The sequence below is a fragment of the Bufo bufo genome, chromosome 2, assembly GCF_905171765.1.
Source record: "Bufo bufo chromosome 2, aBufBuf1.1, whole genome shotgun sequence".
NCBI lineage: Eukaryota > Metazoa > Chordata > Amphibia > Anura > Bufonidae > Bufo > Bufo bufo.
Window position 1 is genome coordinate 123,442,133 of NC_053390.1, and position 22,801 is coordinate 123,464,933.

The following is a 22,801-nucleotide window of genomic DNA, read 5'->3' on the forward strand; positions in this document are numbered from 1 at the left end:
GGGCAAAAGAGTGAAAATAAAAGAGTCCAATTGCCCCCCCGAAACAATGCCAGAACAGGTCAGAAGCACAGAGGTTAAGAAATGATAAGCTCAGAGTCCTGTCTACAAATGCTCGCAGTTTAGGTAAAAAAATCAATGAACTTGGGTCAATAATGGCATCTGAGAATGTAGATTTAGTGGCTGTTACGGAGACATGGTTTAATGAAAGAAATGACTGGGACATAACCATACCAGGGTACTCTTTATACAGAAGAGACAGAGAAGGCAAGAAAGGAGGAGGAGTGGCCCTGTATGTGAAAGATAGCATTAAATCTAACCTAATACAAGTTGGTGAGGCCAACATAGAGTCAGTTTGGGTTACGTTGCAGTTTGCTAACCATGCAGTAACTCGTGTAGGTGTGATATATAGACCACCTGGTCAAGTTAAAGAACTAGATGATCTACTAGTTGAAGAAATAGCTAAAATGACAATGAAAGGAGAAGTTATCATTATGGGAGATTTCAATCTTCCAGATATAAACTGGAAAACCAAAATAGCAAGTTCTACCAGGAGTACAGATATTCTAAATTCCCTACTGGGGTTATCTCTACAACAAGTGGTTGAGGAGCCAACCCGGAGGGAGGCCATTTTGGATTTGGTATTCACAAACGGGGATTCGGTATATGATGTCATTGTAGGCGAAACCTTGGGATCTAGTGATCACCAGTCAGTGTGGTTTAATATAAGAACTGTGAAAGAGTCCCACCACACAAAAACAAAAGTTTTAGATTTTAGAAAAACAGACTTTTCAAAAATGAAATTAGTCATAAATGAGTCCTTATCAGACTGGAACGGATTACATGGAGTCCAGGAGAAATGGGACTACTTAAAAGGTGCATTATTGAAGGCAACAGAAAATTGCATTAGACTTGTCAGTAAAAGCAAAAAAAGGAGGAGACCAATGTGGTACTCAGCAGAAGTGGCCCAAATCATTAAAAATAAAAAGCTAGCATTTTGTAATTATAAAAAAACCCAGAGCAATGAAGATAAGGAAATCTACAAGATTAGGCAGCGAGAGGCCAAGCAAGTTATAAGAACTTCTAAAGCGCAGGCAGAAGAAAAACTAGCTCAGTCTATGAAAAAAGGGGATAAGACATTCTTCAGATATATAAATGAAAAAAGGAAATTAAAACAAGGAATAACTAAATTAAAAACAAAGGACGGAAGGTATGTAGAAGAGAATAAAGGGCTAGCCGACTGCCTTAATGAATACTTCTGTTCAGTTTTTACAAAAGAAAAAGGAGAAGGACCTCCACTAGAAAGGATGACTATTAAATCGTTTGATGCATGTATCTTTACAGAGGAAGATGTTCTAAGTTTGCTGTCTAAGGTGAAGACAGATAAGTCACAGGGGCCTGATGAGATACACCCAAAATTATTAAAAGAGCTTAGTGGTGAGCTGGCAAAACCGTTAACAGATTTATTTAACCAATCATTAGTAACAGGAGTCGTCCCGGAAGATTGGAAATTGGCAAATGTCGTGCCCATTCACAAGAAAGGTAGTAGGGAGGAATCGAGCAACTATAGACCAGTGAGTCTGACATCAATAGTAGGCAAATTAATGGAAACCCTATTAAAGGATAGGATTGTGGAACATCTAAAATCCCATGGATTGCAAGATGAAAAACAACATGGGTTTACTTCAGGGAGATCATGTCAAACAAATCTTATAGATTTTTTTGACTGGGTGACTAAAATAATAGACGGTGGAGGTGCAGTAGACATCGCATATCTAGATTTTAGTAAGGCTTTTGACACTGTCCCACATAGAAGACTTATCAATAAACTGCAGTCATTGAGCATGGACTCCCATATTGTTGAGTGGATTAGGCAGTGGCTGAGTGACAGACAACAGAGGGTTGTAGTCAATGGAGAACATTCAAAACAAGGTAATGTTACCAGTGGGGTTCCACAGGGATCTGTACTGGGACCGATTTTGTTTAATATCTTCATAAGTGATATTGCAAAAGGCCTCGCTGGTAAGGTTTGTCTTTTTGCTGATGACACAAAGATATGTAACAGGGTTGATGTTCCTGGAGGGAAACGCCAAATGGAAAAGGATTTAGGAAAACTAGAAGAATGGTCAGAACTCTGGAAACTGAAATTTAATGTGGATAAGTGCAAGATAATGCACCTGGGGCGTAAAAACCCAAGGGCAGAATATAGAATATTTGACACAGTCCTGACCTCAGTATCTGAGGAAAGGGATTTAGGAGTAATTATTTCAGAAGACTTAAAGGTGGGAAGACAATGTAATAGAGCAGCACGAAATGCCAGCAGAATGCTTGGATGTATAGGGAGAGGTATAAGCAGTAGAAAGAGTGAAGTGCTTATGCCGCTGTACAGAACACTGGTGAGACCTCACTTGGAGTATTGTGCGCAGTACTGGAGGCCATATCTCCAGAAGGATATAGATACTCTAGAGAGAGTTCAGAGAAGAGCTACTAAACTAGTACATGGATTGCAGGATAAAACTTACCAGGAAAGGTTAAAGGACCTTAATATGTATAGCTTGGAAGAAAGAAGAGACAGAGGGGATATGATAGAAACTTTTAAATACATAAAGGGAATCAACTCGGTAAAGGAAGAGAGCATATTTAAAAGAAGAAAAACTACCACAAGAGGACACAGTTTTAAATTAGAGGGGCAAAGGTTTAAAAGTAATATAAGGAAGTATTACTTTACTGAGAGAGTAGTGGATGCATGGAATAGCCTTCCTGCAGAAGTGGTAGCTGCAAATACAGTGAGGGGGTTTAAGCATGCATGGGATAGGCATAAGGCCATCCTTTATATAAGATAGGGCCGGGGGCTATCCATAGTATTCAGTATATTGGGCAGACTAGATGGGCCAAATGGTTCTTATCTGCCGACACATTCTATGTTTCTATGTTTCTAACTCACAGCCAGGCTCTCACATGCCTCCATAGTGGTATCACCAATGCATTGTGAGGTAAAATAAAGCTGTGAGCGGCACCCACAACAGACCATGTGACACAGAAGCTACCAGGTGCAAAAGAATGTTACCAACAAAATAAAGTGGCACATTCCATACACATGCTGGGACGCATCTTTTGCTGGGGATTGCCGTTATCTGCGGACCGCATGCGGAGGAATTGCTCCTCCGGTTATAGACACGCCACAGTGTCTGGGTTTAGAGCATTTCCACCCGTTTAAGCCACTTTATTCAGTGAGTTTCTGTCTGAACCCGGACATACCCATAATTTCACCCAGGCAGCACCCCTGATGTTAGCATCGGAGCATTTCATGCTAGATCGCGCAGGGCAAGGGCTCTTTTGTTTACAATAACACACTGCCAGGCATTTGCGGATCCGCACTTCCATTCCGCAATTGTGGACAAGAAAAGGCATTTTCTATGAGAGTGCCGGCGGTCCACAAAAGGTGGAATGTACATTACCAGGTTCTGTGTTTTGCGGATTCGCAAAACACATACGGACGTGTGAATGGACCGTTAGGTTACTTTCACATGAGCGGCAGGACGGATCCGACAGGCTGTTCACCCTGTCGGATCCGTCTTGGCGCTATTTTGCCGTGCCGCCAGACTGCCATTCCGTCCCCATTGACTATAATGGGGACGGGGGCGGAGCTCCGGCGCAGCACGGCAGTGCGCAGCGAGAGGCCGCCAGACTAAATGTACTGCATGTCCGACTTTTTAGTACGGCGGCCTCTCACTGCGCACTGCCGTGCTGCGCCGGACCTCCACCCCAGACTCCATTATAGTCAATAGGGACGGAGTGGCAGTCCGGCAGCACTGCGAAATAGCGGCAGGACTGATCAGACAGGGTGAACAGCCTGTTGGATCCGTCCTGCCGCTAGTGTGAAAGTACCCTTAGTCAGTTATAAAACTGTCCTCCACATATGCCCCAGCTTACTGGTTTTATATATGATAATGTATTGTGTATAGTCAGATTTGATTTTTCTTTTGTTTTAGATTTGTATTAGTGAAAAGTTACTACAAGCTGTCCGTGCAGAACTGGTACAAACTGCAAAGCGTACAGATACTTCTTAACCATTCTGTGCAAGCAACATTCAGCACCTCCAGAATATTTGCTCCCGTCAGCTATTCTTACCACTGTCAGCATGTCAGCAGCCTACACAAATACGATGCGCTGTTAGTCCCCAGCTCCGCCGAAAACAGCTCGCGGCTGTGGGATGTCACGTTCCAGGATTTCCAGGTAATAAAAAAGCAGACATAAAAGATTTACTTTAACAAGAGCATGAAAGTACACAGCAAATAACAGGAGGGGAATAAAGTGAAGTTTATAGTATTATGTTATGTACTTTCTACTTTTACTTGCTGAAAGCCTGAGGCTTTCTAGATTAATGATGTCACAATTGTCAGGCATATCTGCCACACAGAATGTCCCTGCACTAGACTGCCTTGATAGCACAGATGTATTCTGGAGGCAATGACATGAGCGGAGAGGATTGTCATCAGGAACGTCTCGCCTCTATAGCCCAACACTGTGACATAATATCAGTCTGTGTCTGACAGAGAGACATCCTGAGATTACTCTGTCTATCTAATCTATCTTTCTTTTATATACAGTGAGGAACAGAAGTATTTGAACACCCTGCGATTTTGCAAGTTCTCCCACTTAGAAATCTTGGAGGGGTCTGAAATTCACATTGTAGGTGCATTCCCACTCTGAGAGACAGAATAAAAAAATAAAGTTCAGGAAATCACATTGTATGATTTTTAAAGAATTTGTTTGTCTTGCACTGCTGAACATAAGTATTTGAACACCTGAGAAATATCAAGAATTCTGTCTCTCTAAGACCTGTTACTGTGCCTTTAAAAAGTCCACCTGTATGGCATACATATTAGGACATCGTCAGACATCATCAACAACTCCATCCTCCGTCAGGCAAAACTCCCTCCTACCTCAGACTTTAGCCAAAACTCCGTCCTCACTCATCCAAAACTCCATCAGACCTCAGCCAAAACTCCGTCCTCCCTCATCCAAAACTCCGTCCTCCCTCAGACATCAGCCAAAACTCTGTCCTCCCTCATCTAAAACTCTGTCCTCCCTCAGACATCAGCCAAAACTCCGTCCTCCCTCATCCAAAACTCCATCAGACCTCAGACATCAGCCAAAACTCCATCCTCCCTCATCCAAAACCCCGTCCTCCCTCATCCAAAACTCCGTCCTCTCTCAGACATCAGACAAAACTCTGTCCACCCTCATCCAAAACTCCATCCTCCCTCAGACATCAGACAAAACTCTGTCCTCCCTCATCCAAAACTCCGTCCTCCCTCAGACATCAGCCAAAACTCCGTCCTCCCTCAGACATCAGCCAAAACTCCGTCCTCCCTCATCCAAAACTCCATCCTCCCTCATCCAAAACACTGTCCTCCCTCATACAAAACTCCGTCCCCCCTCATCCAAAACTCCATCCTCCCTCAGACATCAGCCAAAACTCTGTCCTCCCTAATCCAAAACTCCGTCCTCCCTCATTCAAAACTCCATCAGACCTCAGACATCAGCCAAAACTCCGTCCTCCCTCATCCAAAACTCTGTCCTCCCTCAGACATCAGCCAAAACTCCGTCCTCCCTCATTCAAAACTCCATCAGACCTCAGACATCAGCCAAAACTCTGTCCTCCCTCATCTAAAACTCTGTCCTCCCTCAGACATCAGCCAAAACTCCGTCCTCCCTAACTCAAAATACGCCCTACTACACACACTCTTCACCTGACGGAGCTGCTAGCTGCTGGAGAGGCAAAGGACCTGTGATGACGTCATGACCATGTGACGAGTCACGTGTGTGGGAGGGGTCAGATGTGCACAGCAGCTGGTAGAGTGTGCAGAACTGTAGCCATCAAATAGAGCTGTGTACTAGACATGTGTTGTAACCTACATGTAGCAGTGCTGTGTACTGTGTAGCAGAGCTGTATGTGTAACCTGCATGTAGCAGAGCTGTGTACTGTGTAGAAGAGCTGTATGTGTAACCTGCATGTAGCAGAGCTGTGTACTGTGTAGCAGAGCTGTATGTGTAACCTGCATGTAGCAGAGCTGTGTGCTATGTAGCAAAGCTGTATGTGTAACCTGCATGTAGCAGAGCTGTGTACTGTGCAGCAGAGCTGTATGTGTAACCTGCATGTAGCAGAGATGTGTACTGTGTAGCTGAGCTGTATGTGTAACCTGCTTGTAGGAGTGCTGTGTACTGTGTAGCAGAACTGCAGGAGTAACCTGCATGTAGCAGAGCTGTGTACTGTGTAGCATTCCTGTATGTGTAACCTGCATGTAGCAGTGCTATGTACTGTGTAGCAGAGCTGTATGTGTAACCTGAATGTAGCAGAGCTGTGTACTGTGTAGCAGAGCTGTATGTGTAACCTGCGTGTCGCAATGTGTAAAAACACCCATTGTATAAAAATATATTCCCCATACGGCAAACAGCAAAACAGAAAAAAAAAGTCCAAATGTCCGATTCGCCGTTTTTGGTCGCTTCATTTGCTACAATTTTTTTTTATAAAAAGTGAGCAAAAAGTCTTAAACACCCAAGAATGGTATCAGTGAAAAGTTCAGATTGCCCCGCAAAAAATGAGCCCCCACCCAGCTCCGTACACATAATTACAAAAAAGTTATAGGGGTCAAAATATGGCTACATGCAGGTTACACATACAGCTCTGCTACACAGTACAGAGCACTGCTACATGCAGGTTACACATACAGCTCTGCTACACAGTACACAGCTTTGCTACATGCAGGTTACACCTACAGCTCTGCTACACAGTACACAACACTCCTACAAGCAGGTTACACATACAGCTCAGCTACACAGTACACAGCTCTGCTACATGCAGGTTACACATACAGCTCTGCTACATGCAGGTTACACATACAGCTCTGCTACACAGTACACAGCTCTGCTACATGCAGGTTACACATACAGCTCTGCTACACAGTGCACAGCACTGCTACCTGCAGGTTACACATACAAACCGGATTCCAAAAAAGTTGGGACAAAAACTGAATGCAATGATGTGGAGATGGCAAATGTCAATATTTTATTTGTAATAGAATGTAGATGACAGATCAAACGTTTAATCTGAGTAAATGTATCATTTTAAAGGAAAAATACGTTGATTCCAATTTTCACGGTGTCAACAAATCCCCAAAAAGTTGGGACAAGTAGCAATAAGAGGCTGGAAAATATGCTAATTTGAGCATAACGAAGAGCTGGAAGACCAATTAACACTAATTAGGTCAATTGGCAACATGATTGGGTATAAAAAGAGCTTCTCAGAGTGGCAGTGTCTCTCAGAAGCCAAGATGGGTAGAGGATCACCAATTCCCACAATGTTGCGCAGAAAGATAGTGGAGCAATATCAGAAAGGTGTTACCCAGCGAAAAATTGCAAAGACTTTGCATCTATCATCATCAACTGTGCATAACATCATCCGAAGATTCAGAGAATCTGGAACAATCTCTGTGCGTAAGGGTCAAGGCCGTAAAACCATACTGGATGCCCGTGATCTCCGGGCCCTTAAACGACACTGCACCACAAACAGGAATGCTACTGTAAAGGAAATCACAGAATGGGCTCAGGAATACTTCCAGAAACCATTGTCAGTGAACACAATCCACCGTGCCATCCGCCGTTGCCAGCTGAAACTCTACAGTGCAAAGAAGAAGCCATTTCTAAGCAAGATCCACAAGCTCAGGCGTTTTCACTGGGCCAGGGATCATTTAAAATGGAGTGTGGCAAAATGGAAGACTGTTCTGTGGTCAGACGAGTCACGATTCAAAGTTCTTTTTAGAAATCTGGGACGCCATGTCATCCGGACCAAAGAGGACAAGGACAACCCAAGTTGTTATCAATGCTCAGTTCAGAAGCCTGCATCTCTGATGGTATGGGGTTGCATGAGTGCGTGTGGCATGGGCAGCTTGCATGTCTGGAAAAGGCACCATCAATGCAGAAAAATATATTCAGGTTCTAGAACAACATATGCTCCCATCCAGACGTCATCTCTTTCAGGGAAGACCCTGCATTTTTCAACAAGATAATGCCAGACCACATTCTGCATCAATCACAACATCATGGCTGCGTAGGAGAAGGATCCGGGTACTGAAATGGCCAGTCTGCAGTCCAGATCTTTCACCTACAGAGAACATTTGGCGCATCATAAAGAGGAAGGTGCAACATAGAAGGCCCAAGATGATTGAACAGTTAGAGGCCTGTATTAGACAAGAATGGGAGAGCATTCCTATTTCTAAACTTGAGAAACTGGTCTCCTCGGTCCCCAGACGTCTGTTGAGTGTTGTAAGAAGAAGGGGAGATGCCACACAGTGGTGAAAATGGCCTTGTCCCAACTTTTTGGGGATTTGTTGACATCATGAAATTCTGATTCAACATATTTTTTCCTTAAAATGGTAAATTTTCTCAGTTTAAACTTTTGTTCCGTGATTTATGTTCTATTCTGAATAAAATATTAGAAGTTGGCACCTCCACATCATTGCATTCAGTTTTTATTCACGATTTGTATAGTGTCCCAACTTTTTTGGAATCCGGTTTGTACATCTCTGTAACACAGTACACAGCTCTGCTACATGCAGGTTACACATACAGCCCTGCTACACAGTACACAGCTCTGCTACATGCAGGTTACACATACAGCTCTGCTACACAGTACACAGCTCTGCTACATGCAGGTTACACATACAGCTCTGCTACACAGTACACAGCTCTGCTATTTGCAGGTTACACATACAGCTCTGCTACACAGTACACATCTCTGCTACATGCAGGTTACACATACAGCCTGCTACACAGTACACAGCACTGCTACCTTCAGGTTACACATACATCTATGTAACACAGTACACAGCTCTGCTACACAGTACACAGCACTCCTACATGCAGGTTACACATACAACTATGCTACACAGTACACAGCACTGCTACCTGCAGGTTACACATACATCTCTGTAACACAGTACACAGCTCTGCTACATGCAGGTTACACATTCAGCTCTGCTACACAGTACACAGTTCTGCTACATGCAGGTTACACATACAACTCTGCTACACAGTACACAGCAATGCTACATGCAGGTTACACATACAGCTCTGCTACACAGTACACAGCTCTGCTACATGCAAGTTACACATGTAACATCCCAGAGTATGTCACTAAAACTCCTTCACCCTGCTTCAAAATGTTAGGTGTACATGTGTATTTCCATCTGATGTAATATAACCATGCATTACCAATGTATGTATTTCTATGCCTGTATTTGATATATTTGCTGTACTACTTCAGGGGGAGGAAAGAAAGTTCTAGGCAGTGTACCGGCCACCCCCGTTGGGGTAGGCTGTGTTGGTAGGAGCTCCCAGAAACAGGGACCCCCAACCCAGGATCCAAGCCTCTGCTGAGGCCCATGATCAACCTTCCCAGCCTGAGTCCTTACCTCAGCTGGTAGACCAAGGAAGCAGCCATCTACAGAACTATCAGATCTCCAGGAAGCCACCACCATACCCTGCGAGCAGTCCTGTAAGTAAAGATCCCAAAACAAGGAGAAGATAAGTACCTCCACAGCTAGTCAGACCCACATAAGCAGACCACAGACAGAGCAGAAGATAGATACCTGCCAGATTCTTATAGGCGTATGTCCCAGATGCAGAATAGATATAAATTCCTGCCACACATTGCCAAATCCTGCTGGGACCCTAGACTGAAGCTGTAACTTGTATGGATCAAAAGCTGCATATCATAACACCAAGTAAAGACAAGTTGGACCCTATTATCTGTGTGGAAATTCCATCATTCCTCAGTTACTCCTATTAACAGCACTCATTTTGTTGCATGTGAGCCAGGATACAGGAGTCCAGCCGTACCAAGGTAGGAGACACCGTTGACACTACCAAATCTGCTATACAGAGACATTATCCCCCTCTGGCATTCCTTACCTAGTACGAGAGCTCATAACATCTTAAAGGGCCCTGCTACAGTACCTGCGCAAGCTGCAACTGGCGTCACAAACTTATACACATATGTACTGACCCACTGCATAGCATGCCCACTGACCCAGTGTCCTGCTCATTGCATCAAGTGGCATCACGAACAGGATCAGATTGAATTGTGTGTCCATCCCTAACAACAGAACTGCATCTAGTTGTGTGCTAAAAACGGACTTAAAACCGCATGTTTCACAGTATTAGCAGGGCTGAAGATTGTACAAAGATCACTAAAAAGTGACTTTCTTACTTGTGTTGCTGTGCCAAGAAAGCGCTGGACGTGTGCTACTGCATACAAAGTGTTAATTCGACATTGTGGAGATTCGCCGTATTCGTTTTAAAATGGCGCTTCATCTTCATGCCAAAGAACAAAGAAACAAAGAAACGCCCTCCCAGGAGCGCAAAAATGCTGTCTACGCCCCCCAGAAGCGGGAAAATCTTGTAACACCCCCTCAAGAAAGGCGCGAAGATGTCGAATACGCCCCTTCAGGAGTGGGAAAAATAGAGAACGCCCTCCATGAACTTGTCACTGACCTGGCCCGAAGTGATAAAAGCTCCACCCTCTGCGCCCCTCCCTTAGTTCTGGCGATCAGTGTATGCAGGAGAGAAGCAAGAATGGCGTACCCGCGTCCCAAGTTTAACGAAATGGCCATTGACGGAGAGGACGTCTACCCAGAGCAGCCGCTGGAGATCCAAGTCTCCCAATTAATGCAGAGACGTGGACCGTCAATCTTTGGTGCCATGTCGGAGGCTGTGGATTCCTCCCTGCAGAAAAGAACCAAGTCACCTACCTTACCGAGCATACCGGAGGTGATGGGAAAGGTTGCTGAAGAAGTCCCGGTTTCTGCTGTGAAGAACCCGGACCTGATGGAGATCCCTCCGCCTCATCAGATGCACCCGCGGAATGCGACGCGATCCTGAGAATGGAGGTTGATGTCGAGTCACCACCCGCTGAGGATGTCGCTACCTCAGACAGCATCAAGGCGGTGGCCCAGATGAAGATGGCACCTTCGGATCGGAACCAGAGGACACCGGAACAGTCCGCCCGGCCGCGTCATCAGGTAGGAGCAACCCCGCTCCCTAAGGTCTGGTCCGTGTCCGTCCCACCGCCACATCCTGAGACCCCAGTACCTGCCGTCAGGCCCAGGCCTGCATCGCGTCCCGCGACACCCGCCAACGTCACCGGACCCCAACCTGCACCACTGTTTGTGCATCCTGGTGCGGTGGAGGCTGGGGATTCCACTCTGCCGCCCAGCTATGCCAAGCTCCGCAGCCTAAACCCAGATGTCCCAAGTGAGATTACTGCTTTTGCCCAGACCGCGTGGGAGTACAAGTCGGCGGTTGAGGAATGGGCAAAGCAGGTGATCGACGACCCCCAACCAGGCAACCCCAAGTTAGCCAGGAGGACCGGAACCATCCTATGGTTCTCGGTGGAGAGAGGAGTGGGGTTCCTCCAGGACAATTATTCTGGAACTGAGGTGTTTGTAGGCCGCCGGTCAGTGAAACGCCACTATTTTCCCCAGGAGAGGCACAATCTGTATGTGGGGGATAAAGTGGAATATACCCCCATGCGGTCTATGCAAGGACTGTTTGCAGCTGGAGTCACCTTGCTGCAGAAACCACTCTCCCCTGCCGTCACCCCAGAGACCTGGCAGGAGGATCCAGGCTCTGCGGCCAGGACCAGATGTCTGCAAGAGACCCCGGACGGCCGCCTGATCTTCAAAGAAAAGGCTCAACCAGCCCCTGCACCTCTCATTCCGGACTTGTCACCGCCACCAACCCTGAGGGTAGGACAAATAATTAATAGCGTGCTTAAGTTCAACCCCAAGGTGCAGCCGTGCTTTATGCCTCCCTATGCGCTTCACAAACTGCTCCAGGCCTCCCTGAGCCTTTGCAGCCAGAGATTCTGCCCCTTCCCGCATCGGCTGTGGATTCTGATCTGCGGCAAGCTACAGCTACGTTCTCCAGGCTGGCGGTACAGCCTATCCCTACTGTCACCGGTAGAGGGCGGTGGCGCACCACCACTAACACTACTTTGAGCCACCAGCAGAGGCTAGAACATCCTCTAATGAAGTTCAGCAGCTCCAGTAGTGATGAGGAGCTGGACACCTACCTGTAAGGTGTCCCCATCATGAAGAAAATATAACAAGTGACATTGTTTGGGAGCCACGCCATGGACTGATTACCTGACGGGTGAGGACCTGTTTGGCATGTTGTGTGCTTTTAACCCTTTTGTTCCAGGTTGCCGTTGTTTGTCCTCATCCAGATGGTCATGCCAGTTAGGACTCCCCCCATCTGCACTTAACCCCTTACCTCCAAGTTGAAAGTTTTATCCCCTTTCTCTGGTTACTTGATAGCCTGTTGCTGCTATTCTATGACATTTTAACCCTTTGGATTACAATTGACTCTTTTGCCCTGTGGATTGCAAAGAACTTTTATTAATTTCCAGAGGATTCTGCAACTTCAAGCACTTTCAGGAAAAAGGACTCAAGTTATTGTTGAGCCCCGCCTGACATTGATATTTGCACTAATAAATTTGCACTATTTTACAAAATGTTTGCAACATAAAAACTTGCTTATAATTGTCATGCTATTTAATAATTTATGTCATTGTAACCAGTTTACAAGTGTTATGCAACGTTCAAGATATCCTGCCCATTGTGTGTATTATCCTTCAAGGTGCTGCAATGTGAGTTTATGTACTGTCTACCATGATTGCACTTACCATTGCACTTAACAAAAAATGTAGCAACTTACTTAAAGTGTGCCTTTTCACAGCTCTTGTTCTTTCCCCCCTTCATACGGACTGTCTTCATATGGACATTGAATACTAATGGCCTACACCCGGGTAGGACCAAGTGGTAAGTCCAGACAGGTCTAGTAGTTACACAAGTACCCCTGCTGCTTCGGGAATCGTTAGAAGCCCTAGGCTGCTCCTTCCCGCTTGTTAAATGTTCCGGATTGTTCCCATCCGGAGGTGTCTCATTTCCAGGAGATACATGGGAACGTACTTCCCTCCTCCTGTGACTTGCCAGAAGACACGGAGACGATAAATACCTCCCCTTCTGAGCCTTTGCCTAAGGTATGGTACCTCAAGCCTTAGAGACATATATTCTAGCTTCCTCTTAGACATCATAGTGATCGTGCTATAAGCCAAATTTCTTCAGGCTATGATGCAGGGAAGGGAATACAGGATAAAGCCACCCTTCTATTTGCGGGCATTCCATTACATAATGGTGGGATTACGGAGTAAAGACACCCCCATGCTTTCTTTGATATTGGTGGACGATATACAAAGTCAGTCAGTAAAGGTATTGCTTTGTGCAGTATTAGGTTACCTGGTTATACCAAGATAAGGAAACTGTGTGTTGGACACCTTATGCTAGCGGGCAGGAACCTCGAGGAAACAGTTAAATGTTTTGTCTTTGTACGTCATTTTATGTATATTCATGCAGCACTTTGTATTTATTGGGTACCCAGAGCTGATTCCTCCTCACCCTCCTAAGCATACGCCGAGGACGGCTTCACTTAAAGTAAGCGGGTATGTAACATCCCAGAGTATGTCACTAAAACTCCTTCACCCTGCTTCATAATGTTAGGTGTACATGTGTATTTACATCTGATGTAATATAACCGTGCATTACCAATGTATGTATTTCTATGCCTGTATTTTATATATTTGCTGTAATTCTCGATGTACACCAGCAGGTGGCAGCAGTATGTAAAAGGTTAGAGTTAGCTTCTAGCCTGGAACAGACCATTCCAGGCTATCTCCCCCCTTTCTGAGGAGGAGTGGAATGTTCCCACATCCTACTTCAGGGGGAGGAAAGAAAGTTCTAGGCAGTGTACCAGCCACCCCCGTTGGGGTAGGCTGTGTTAGTAGGAGCTCCCAGAAACAGGGACCCCAACCCAGGATCTAAGCCTCTGCTGAGGCCCAAGATCAACCTTCCCAGCCTGAGTCCCTTACCTCAGCTGGTAGACCAAGGAAGCAGCCATCTACAGAACTATCAGATCTCCAGGAAGCCAGCACCATACCCTGCGAGCAGTCCTGTAAGTAAAGATCCCAAAACAAGGAGAAGATAAGTACCTCCACAGCTAGTCAGACCCACATAAGCAGACCACAGACAGAGCAGAAGATAGATACCTGCCAGATTCTAATAGGCGTATGTCCCAGATGCAGAATAGATATAAATTCCTGCCACATATTGCCAAAACCTGCTGGGACCCTAGACTGAAGCTGTAACTTGTATGGATCAAAAGCTGCATATCATAACACCAAGTAAAGACAAGTTGGACCCTATTATCTGTGTGGAAATTCCATCATTCCTCAGTTACTCCTATTAACAGCACTCATTTTGTTGCATGTGAGCCAGGATACAGGAGTCCAGCCGTACCATGGTAGGAGACACCGTTGACACTACCAAATCTGCTATACAGAGACATTATCCCCCTCTGGCATTCCTTACCTAGTACGAGAGCTCATAACATCTTAAAGGGCCCTGCTACAGTACCTGCGCAAGCTGCAACTGGCGTCATGAACTTATACACATATATACTGACCCACTGCATAGCATGCCCACTGAGTCAGTGTCCTGCTCATTGCACACATACAGCTCTGCTACACAGTACGCAGCTCTGCTACATGCAGGTTACACATACAGCTCTGCTACAAAGTACACAGCACTGCTAAATGCAGGTTACACACACATCTCTAGTACACAGCTCTATTTGATGGCTACAGTTCTGTACACTCTACCAGCTGCTGTGCACATCTGACCCCTCCCACACATGTGACTCGTCACATGGTCATGACGTCATCACAGGTCCTTTGCCTCTCCAGCAGCTAGCAGGTCCATCAGGTGAAGAGTGTGTGTAGTAGGGCGTATTTTGAAGGAGGATGTTGTTTTGGACGAGGGAGGACGGAGTTTTGGCTGATGTCTGAGGGAGGACAGAGTTTTGGATGAGGGAGGACAGAGTTTTGGCTGATGTCTGAGGTCTGATGGAGTTTTGGATGAGGGAGGAAGGAGTTTTGGCTGATGTCTGAGGGAGGACGGAGTTTTGGCTGATGTCTGAGGTCTGATGGAGTTTTGGATGAGGGAGGAAGGAGTTTTGGCTGATGTCTGAGGGAGGACGGAGTTTTGGCTGATGTCTGAGAGAGGAGGGAGTTTTGGATGAGGGAGGACAGAGTTTTGGCTGATGTCTGAGGAAGGACGGAGTTTTGGATGAGGGAGGACAGAGTTTTGTCTAAAGTCTGAGGTAGGAGGGAGTTTTGCCTGACGGAGGATGGAGTTGTGGATGATGTCTGACGATGTCCTAATATGTACGCTGTACACCTCTACTCCACTCATTAATCTAACTTAGTAGCACCTGTCTGAGCTCTTTAAATACCCCTGTCCACCCTACAGTCAGTCAGACGCCAACTACTACCATGGACAAGACCAAAGAGCTGTCAAAAGTCACCAGAGACAAAATTGTGGACCTCCAAAAGGCTGGAAAGGGCTACATGGCATTTGCCAAGCAGCTTGGTGAAAATAGATCAACTGTTTGGAGCAATTGTTATAAAATGGTAGAGGCTAAAGACGACTGTCAGTCTCCCTCGGACTGGGGCTCTATGCAAGATCTCACCTTGTGGGGTATCACTGATAATAAGAATGGTGAGGAATCAGCCCAGAACTACAAGGGAGGAGCTGGTCAATGGCATGAAGAGAGCTGGGACCACAGTTTCAAAGGTCACTGTCGGTAGAACACTACGCCGTCATGGTTTCAAATCATGCATTGCACAGAAGGTTCACCTGCTGAAGTCATGTGGATAATCCAGAGGAGGCATAGGAGAAAGTCATGTGGTCAGATGAGACCAAAGTAGAACTTTTTGGTATAAACTTCACTTGTCGTGTTTGGAGGAAAAAGAAGGATGAGTTGCATCCCAAGAACACCATCCCTACTGTGAAGCATTGGCGTGGTAATATCATGCTTTGGGGGTGCTTTTCTACGAAGAGGACAGGACGACTGCACTATATTAAGGAGAGGATGAATCCCTCCTTTCATTGAAGATGGGCCGTGGCTGGGTCTTCCAACATGTCAACGACCCGAAGCACACAGCCAGGATAACCAAGGAGTGGCTCCATAAGAAGCATATCAAGGTTCTGGAGTGGCCTAGCCAGTCTCCAGACCTAAATCCAATAGAACATCTTTGGAGGGAGCTGAAACTCTGTGTTCCTCTGCGACAGCCCAGAAACCTGACAGATCTAGAGGAGATCTGTGTGGTGGAGTGGGGCAAAATCCCTGTTGCAGTGTGTTCAAACCTGGTCAAGAACTACAGGAAATGTTTGACCTCTGGACTTGCAAACAAAGGCTTCTGTACCAAATATTAACACTGATTTTCTAAGGTGTTCAAATACTTATGTTCTGCAGTGCAAGACAAATAAATTCTCTAAAAATCATTCAATGTGATTTCCTGAATATTTTTTTTTAATTCTGTCTCTCAGAGTGGGAATACACCTACAATGTGAATTTTAGACCCCTCCATGATTTCTAAGTGGGAGAACTTGCAAAATCGCAGGGTGTTCAAATACTTCTGTTCCTCACTGTATGTCTCTTTGTATGTATGTATGTATGTATCTATCTATCTATCTATCTCATAACTGTCTATCTACTGGAACTATCTGGTGTAGCTTTCTATGATAGCATCTATCTATAAATGTATCTATCTGTCTATCGTCTGTCTACCTACCTGTCTGTCTATCACTTGTCATATCATTTATCTATTTTACAAGGTTTAATCCCTAAAGCACTTTTCTTCTATCTTGCCCCACTTTATGCTTGAGCATATTTAATTTGCACATTGTAATGCTGGAAGGAAAAAAAAAAAAAAAGAAATTGCCTTCAGGCTTCATCACTGCAGTACCCAGCACAGCTCCACTAATGTGGCTGTGTCTGGTACTGCAGGTTAGCACCATTTCACTTGACTAGCAGTACTGCACACAGTCACATGGGCATGGACAGCATGGTATATGGTACTGCAGTGATGAAGCCCCTTATTTCAGTTGATCAGTGCGGTTACTGAGGGTCTAATCCAGCCCCACCAATCTCACATTGAACGTCTATCTTAAGACCACCTATGTTATATGCTAAATATTTTAATATTATATCTTAAATGAATCATACTTTTTAGGAGAAAATCAAGATGAAAAGGGTTGTCCGAGTTAAAATCAAAAATTGCCAATTAGCAGGGAAATATTTAAAATAATAAAACAAGTTATACTTACCTGTTCACACCTCCAGTTCCTCGCTGGCGCTCTGATCCTCCCTGCTATTGCAGCCATAATGCCATCTTCTTAGCTGCAGCAGTCAAACTTCTTTTTCTTATTTTTAACTCTTTCCTGCAATTTAGTTAATTTTAAGTCAGACAATCTTGTAAGAATGAAATGCATATTTTCCAACAATCCAAATAACAGTCGAATATCTATTATTTGTATTCATGCAAATATATTATGTGATGTGAATAAGATTTCCACAGAAATCCTTTCTCATCGTAGTTCTACTACACAGCAATGTGTCCAGCTGTGTGGTTCAGAAAATGTAATTTCCAAATATCTAGGAAATTCAGAATTAATAGAATTAGATAGGCTGTTCAGGCCAGTCATCTAATAGACAGATCAGAGAGCGGCTGAAAGAACAACTTTCTCGCTATAAGACCTGTGGATGTGTTACACATGCCTTTCATTTCAATGGGCATAGTGAAATACTTAATTTTCCCTGAGGTGTCCCACAAGAGAATTGAGCGATGGCGTTCAGATTCCCACACAGTTTACTGCCGGTTACTGTGGGTCTTAGTCTTGTGACACCCTGTGATCAGATAATTGTTGGTGTACCTTTCTAATAAATAAATAAAAATTCCAAGATGACAACCCAATGAAGTTGTCCACTAGAAAGTTACGATAATTTCTATGTATGTCTGACACGATGGAACATAATTTTCAGTGACAGATAAAATACAGTGGGGGAAATAATTATTTGACCCCTCACTGATTTTGTAAGTTTGTCCAATGACAAAGAAATGAAAAGTCTCAGAACAGTATCATTTCAATGGTAGGTTTATTGTAACAGTGGCAGATAGCACATCAAAAGGAAAATCGAAAAAATAACTTTAAATAAAAGATAGCAACTGATTTGCATTTCATTGAGTGAAATAAGTATTTGAACCCTCTAACAAAAAAAGACTTAATACTTGGTGGAAAAACCCTTGTTTGCAAGCACAGAGGTCAAACGTTTCTTGTAATTGATGACCAAGTTTGCGCACATTTTAGGAGGAATGTTGGTCCACTCCTCTTTGCAGATCATCTCTAAATCCCTAAGGTTTCGAGGCTGTCTCTGTGCAACTCTGAGCTTGAGCTCCCTCCATAGGTTTTCGATTGGATTAAGGTCCGGAGACTGACTAGGCCACTCCATGACCTTAATGTGCTTCTTCTTGAGCCACTCCTTTGTTGCCTTTGCTGTATGTTTTGGGTCATTGTCGTTCTGGAACACCCATCCACGACCCATTTTCAGTTTCCTGGCAGAGAGAAGGAGGTTGTCGCTCAGGATTTCACGATACATGGCTCCGTCCATTTTCCCGTTTATGCGAATAAGTTGTCCTGTGCCCTTAGCAGAAAAACACCCCCAAAGCAAAATGTTTCCACCCCCATGCTTGACGGTGGGGACGGTGTTTTGGGGGTCATAGGCAGCATTTTTCTTCCTCCAAACACAGCGAGTTGAGTTAATGCCAAAGAGCTCTATTTTGGTCTCATCAGACCACAGCACCTTCTCCCAGTCACTCTCTGAATCATTCAGGTGTTCATTGGCAAACTTCAGACGGGCCTGCACATGTGCCTTCCTGAGCAGGGGGACCTTGCGAGCCCTGCAGGATTTTAATCCATTGCGGTGTAATGTGTTTCCAATGGTTTTCTTGGTGACTGTGGTCCCTGCTAATTTGAGGTCATTAACTAACTCCTCCCGTGTAGTTCTAGGATGCTTTTTCACCTTTCTCAGAACCATTGACACCCCACGAGGTGAGATCTTGCGTGGAGCCCCAGAGCGAGGTCGATTGATGGTCATTTTGTGCTCCTTCCATTTTCGAACAATCGCACCAACAGTTGTCACCTTCTCTCCCAGCTTCTTGCTAATGGTTTTGTAGCCCATTCCAGCCTTGTGCAGGTCTACAATTTTGTCTCTGACATCCTTGGACAGCTCTTTGGTCTTTCCCATGTTGGAGAGTTTGGAGTCTGCTTGATTGATTGATTCTGTGGACAGATGTCTTTTATACAGGTGACTAGTTAAGACAGGTGTCCTTAATGAGGGTGACTAATTGAGTAGAAGTGTCTAACCACTCTGTGGGAGCCAGAACTCTTAATGGTTGGTAGGGGTTCAAATACTTATTTCACTCAATGAAATGCAAATCAGTTGCTATCTTTTATTTAAAGTTTTTTTTTCGATTTTCCTTTTGATGTGCTATCTGCCACTGTTACAATAAACCTACCATTGAAATGATACTGTTCTGAGACTTTTCATGTCTTTGTCATTGGACAAACTTACAAAATCAGTGAGGGGTCAAATAATTATTTCCCCCACTGTATATGATCAACACTGGATTGAAAAAAAAAATCTCTTTTTTTCCATTGGTGTAAAAGTTTCTGACCTCACTTGTCTTTAATCATATCTATTTGTCTCTAGCCCTAGAAAGTTAAGTTAATGATAACGTTTTGGACCAAAGGAACAGTGAGTGGTAACTGTGATGTTAAGATAAGCCAGCAGAATGATCTCACTGTCCTTGACCACCTTGTATGAATCTATATTAAAAGAGTATTCCATTGTCAGATCAGTGGGGGATCTAACACCTCCTCAACCCTCACCTTTCAGCTATTTTTGGTAGCCCCGAGAAACTAAACAGTGGATTCAGATGGCAGCAGAAGGCTCCATGCACTGTGTAGTGACCATGTTGGCGTACTTTAGTTCAACTTCCATTTGGAGCTGGCAGGTGATGAGAACAACTGATCGGTGGGGGTGCAAGATGTCTGACCATTACCGATCTGATAAGGGTGACCTTATACTAAGAATAGATCTTCAGTACCTAAAAGCTGGAATACCCTTTTAAGTTACATTCACAATAATTTTCTTCAGTAAATTAGGGTTCAGTGAATGTTCTTGTTTTGAGTATGAGACCCATCAATGTCAATATTTTTTTTATAATTCTTTACATTTCTGCCATTGTTTTCCAGATACAGGGATTTCTCATTGAAGCCGGAGAGTTTGCATATGCCAAGGACTGTACTACCTACTTTTCACCAGCAATTCTTATGGGTCTAGTCATGTCACTTATCCTTTTGTTAGTTTTGGCCTACGCACTCCACATGCTGATACATTTGAAATCAATGGACAGACACTATCAGAGGAAATGCTCTGCCACCTATTTTCCTAAAATGAAGGACAATTACCTGGAAGATGAGAGGGAGCCCCTCAGAGGCAACGGACAGGAATACTATGAGCTAAGACAGCCGGAGCACTGTAGACTAAGCATTCAGCAGTTTGCATCTGTTTCTCATTAGCTTTATAATTGACCATTGTTCCCCTTTGTGTATTTCTCTTATTCTGATTTCACATTAAACACAGTTTCCAAGAAATGACTCCCCAGATAAAGACCTTATAAAATAAACTCTTGTGCAACACAGTAACTCCGGAGACCAAAGACCCTGAAAGACTCTTGTGAAACTACAGAGCATTTTGTCACAAGGATGTTTATTGCCCACAGTATATTGGTGATGTGTTAGATTGTGAATCAAAAACAGTAAAGGTAATCATGACAGCCACGTCCCCGCCGCCGAAAAGTAATTTATGAGGTGAATGAAAATCTGGTTGTTGGTCGGATAAGATGAACGTGATTTGCCTTCCCTTGGGAAAATTGCATGAAGCACATAAATGTACAAAAATGCATAAGCTTCATGTGACCTCAAGCAAAATATAGAATGCTGGGAAAGCATGAGGCTAGAGTTAAAGGGATTGTCTGCGTTCTAATAAAGTGGGGTAGGAGCATCCAAATAAGTTAGAATAACACTGGGTACTATGATGGTTCAGCGTGTTCTCTCATTGGCTTTTGTTTAATTCAGCTTCACAATGGTCTTTTTGTCTCTTCATCTCAAGACCCTTCATAGAGCAAGAATAAAAAAGTTCTAATAATGAAAGTTTATTTGGAGTAGATGTGAAACTAGGGTCATATTCCTCACCTTGTGTGGTGCTGTATAGAGCACTAAAGTTGGGTGTTTCAGCTCGCTAGAAGGGGGCTAGATGCTCCTAATACCTTACCCTAGTCCTTATGGGTGTAGGTATGGTGTATTGGCTGCTGTACTAAAGGTGGACCATAGCAGCATCTCATGTGAAGAAGGAGACAGAGGCTCCATGAAATCCATATTGCTAACAACTAGTTTGGTAGCCCTCACACCATTACTGTCCACCTCTGTTATAGCAGCTGTCTACATTCCACAGACAGCTTTTTCAGTATCGAATGGGGACATCAACCACTCCAAGAAGCACTGCACACCTTGAAGACACAGTAATCCTGCAGAGAAGAAGTCATGGAGTGCAGGAAAATATAAACTAACAAAAAATGAGCACAAGACCCTTCCAGCACCACCATATTGCAAAAGTATTACACTAGGAGAGGTCATTTCACAGCTTTGTTCATATTCAGACTTTAGAGCCTGGTGGTCAGATGGTCGATCATGATCTAATCTACAATGGGAACTAGTAGATCTCAGTGTTAGGCAGGAGCAGATTGGCCTTAGACCTTACAGGAAATTTTTGGGGGTTGAATTTTGTGCTGCTGGCAGCAGTATTTTGTGATGGACTCCGGTATTTGGCTTTGTTGGGGTGGTATAGTGTGCCACAATATGGTATTGCTGACCCTGCCTTCCATCAATTTGGACCCGACAACAAACTTTTAGTATTTTTTCCAGGGCCACTTTAAGTTCCCAATCTGCCCCTGGTGTTAGGCTACAAGACTGTCTCTGGTCTTCAGCACAGATGTGAGAAAACAGTTTTGTTTTTTTCAGGGTGCCCTTTTCAACCCTTTCCCAGCCAAAGGTTCATTGAAGAATTATATAAGCACCAAAATCTGAGCCAGTGCCATTAGCTGGCAAGGCTCACACACTGCTTGATGGCTAAGAAATACTGTAAGGGTGGCCATACACATTCATTAGCTGTCAGACTAACCATCATTCTGACAACAGTTATCTCTCCTGACTCCCCTATACATGGCTCGGCTGAATGTACACGTGTTTTTAATGGGGAGAGTGGAGAAAGCCACTGCCAGATACTTCTGGTGGCTTATGTCCTAGGAGAACAAAAGGATCAGGCAAAAATATTAAAGGGAACCTGTCACCTCCAAAAAACATCCCAAGCCGGCAGCAGTACCTGAGAGTAGCCAGCAGCGTGTTTGTAATGATCATTTACTTCCTGCAGGCAGATGAAGCAAAAGCTGTAAAAACTTTCTTTAATATTCTGCCAACGCACTTCTCTAGTCAGGCTTGAAGTCACGGAGGCAGCGGCCTCCTTGCTTCAAGTCACAGTAACCACTCCCCCTTCCATGCCCCTTCGCTGTGATTGACAGCGCTCATGCATGACAGTTCGGCGGTCTTTGCCAAACTTCCGGCTGTCAGTCACAGCGAAGGGGCAGGGAAGGGGGCGTGGTTACCGTGACTTAAAGCAAGGAGGCCGCTGCCTCCGTGACTTCAAGCCTGACTAGAGAAGTGCG

At 44.5% G+C, this 22,801-nt stretch overlaps 1 protein-coding gene across 1 annotated transcript in view; it reads left to right on the forward strand.

The window, feature by feature from the left end:
* The window catches only part of ATP6AP1L (ATPase H+ transporting accessory protein 1 like), an 85,368-nt gene extending 64,538 nt beyond the window's left edge, over positions 1-20,830 (forward strand). Inside the window, exons 3-4 of the mRNA XM_040419643.1 lie at positions 3,990-4,233; positions 20,274-20,830. Of these exons, the coding sequence (XP_040275577.1) occupies positions 3,990-4,233; positions 20,274-20,600 (571 nt within the window). The 3' untranslated portion in view covers positions 20,601-20,830. The remainder of the gene's footprint in view (positions 1-3,989; positions 4,234-20,273) is intronic.
* The last annotated feature ends 1,971 nt before the right edge of the window (positions 20,831-22,801 follow it).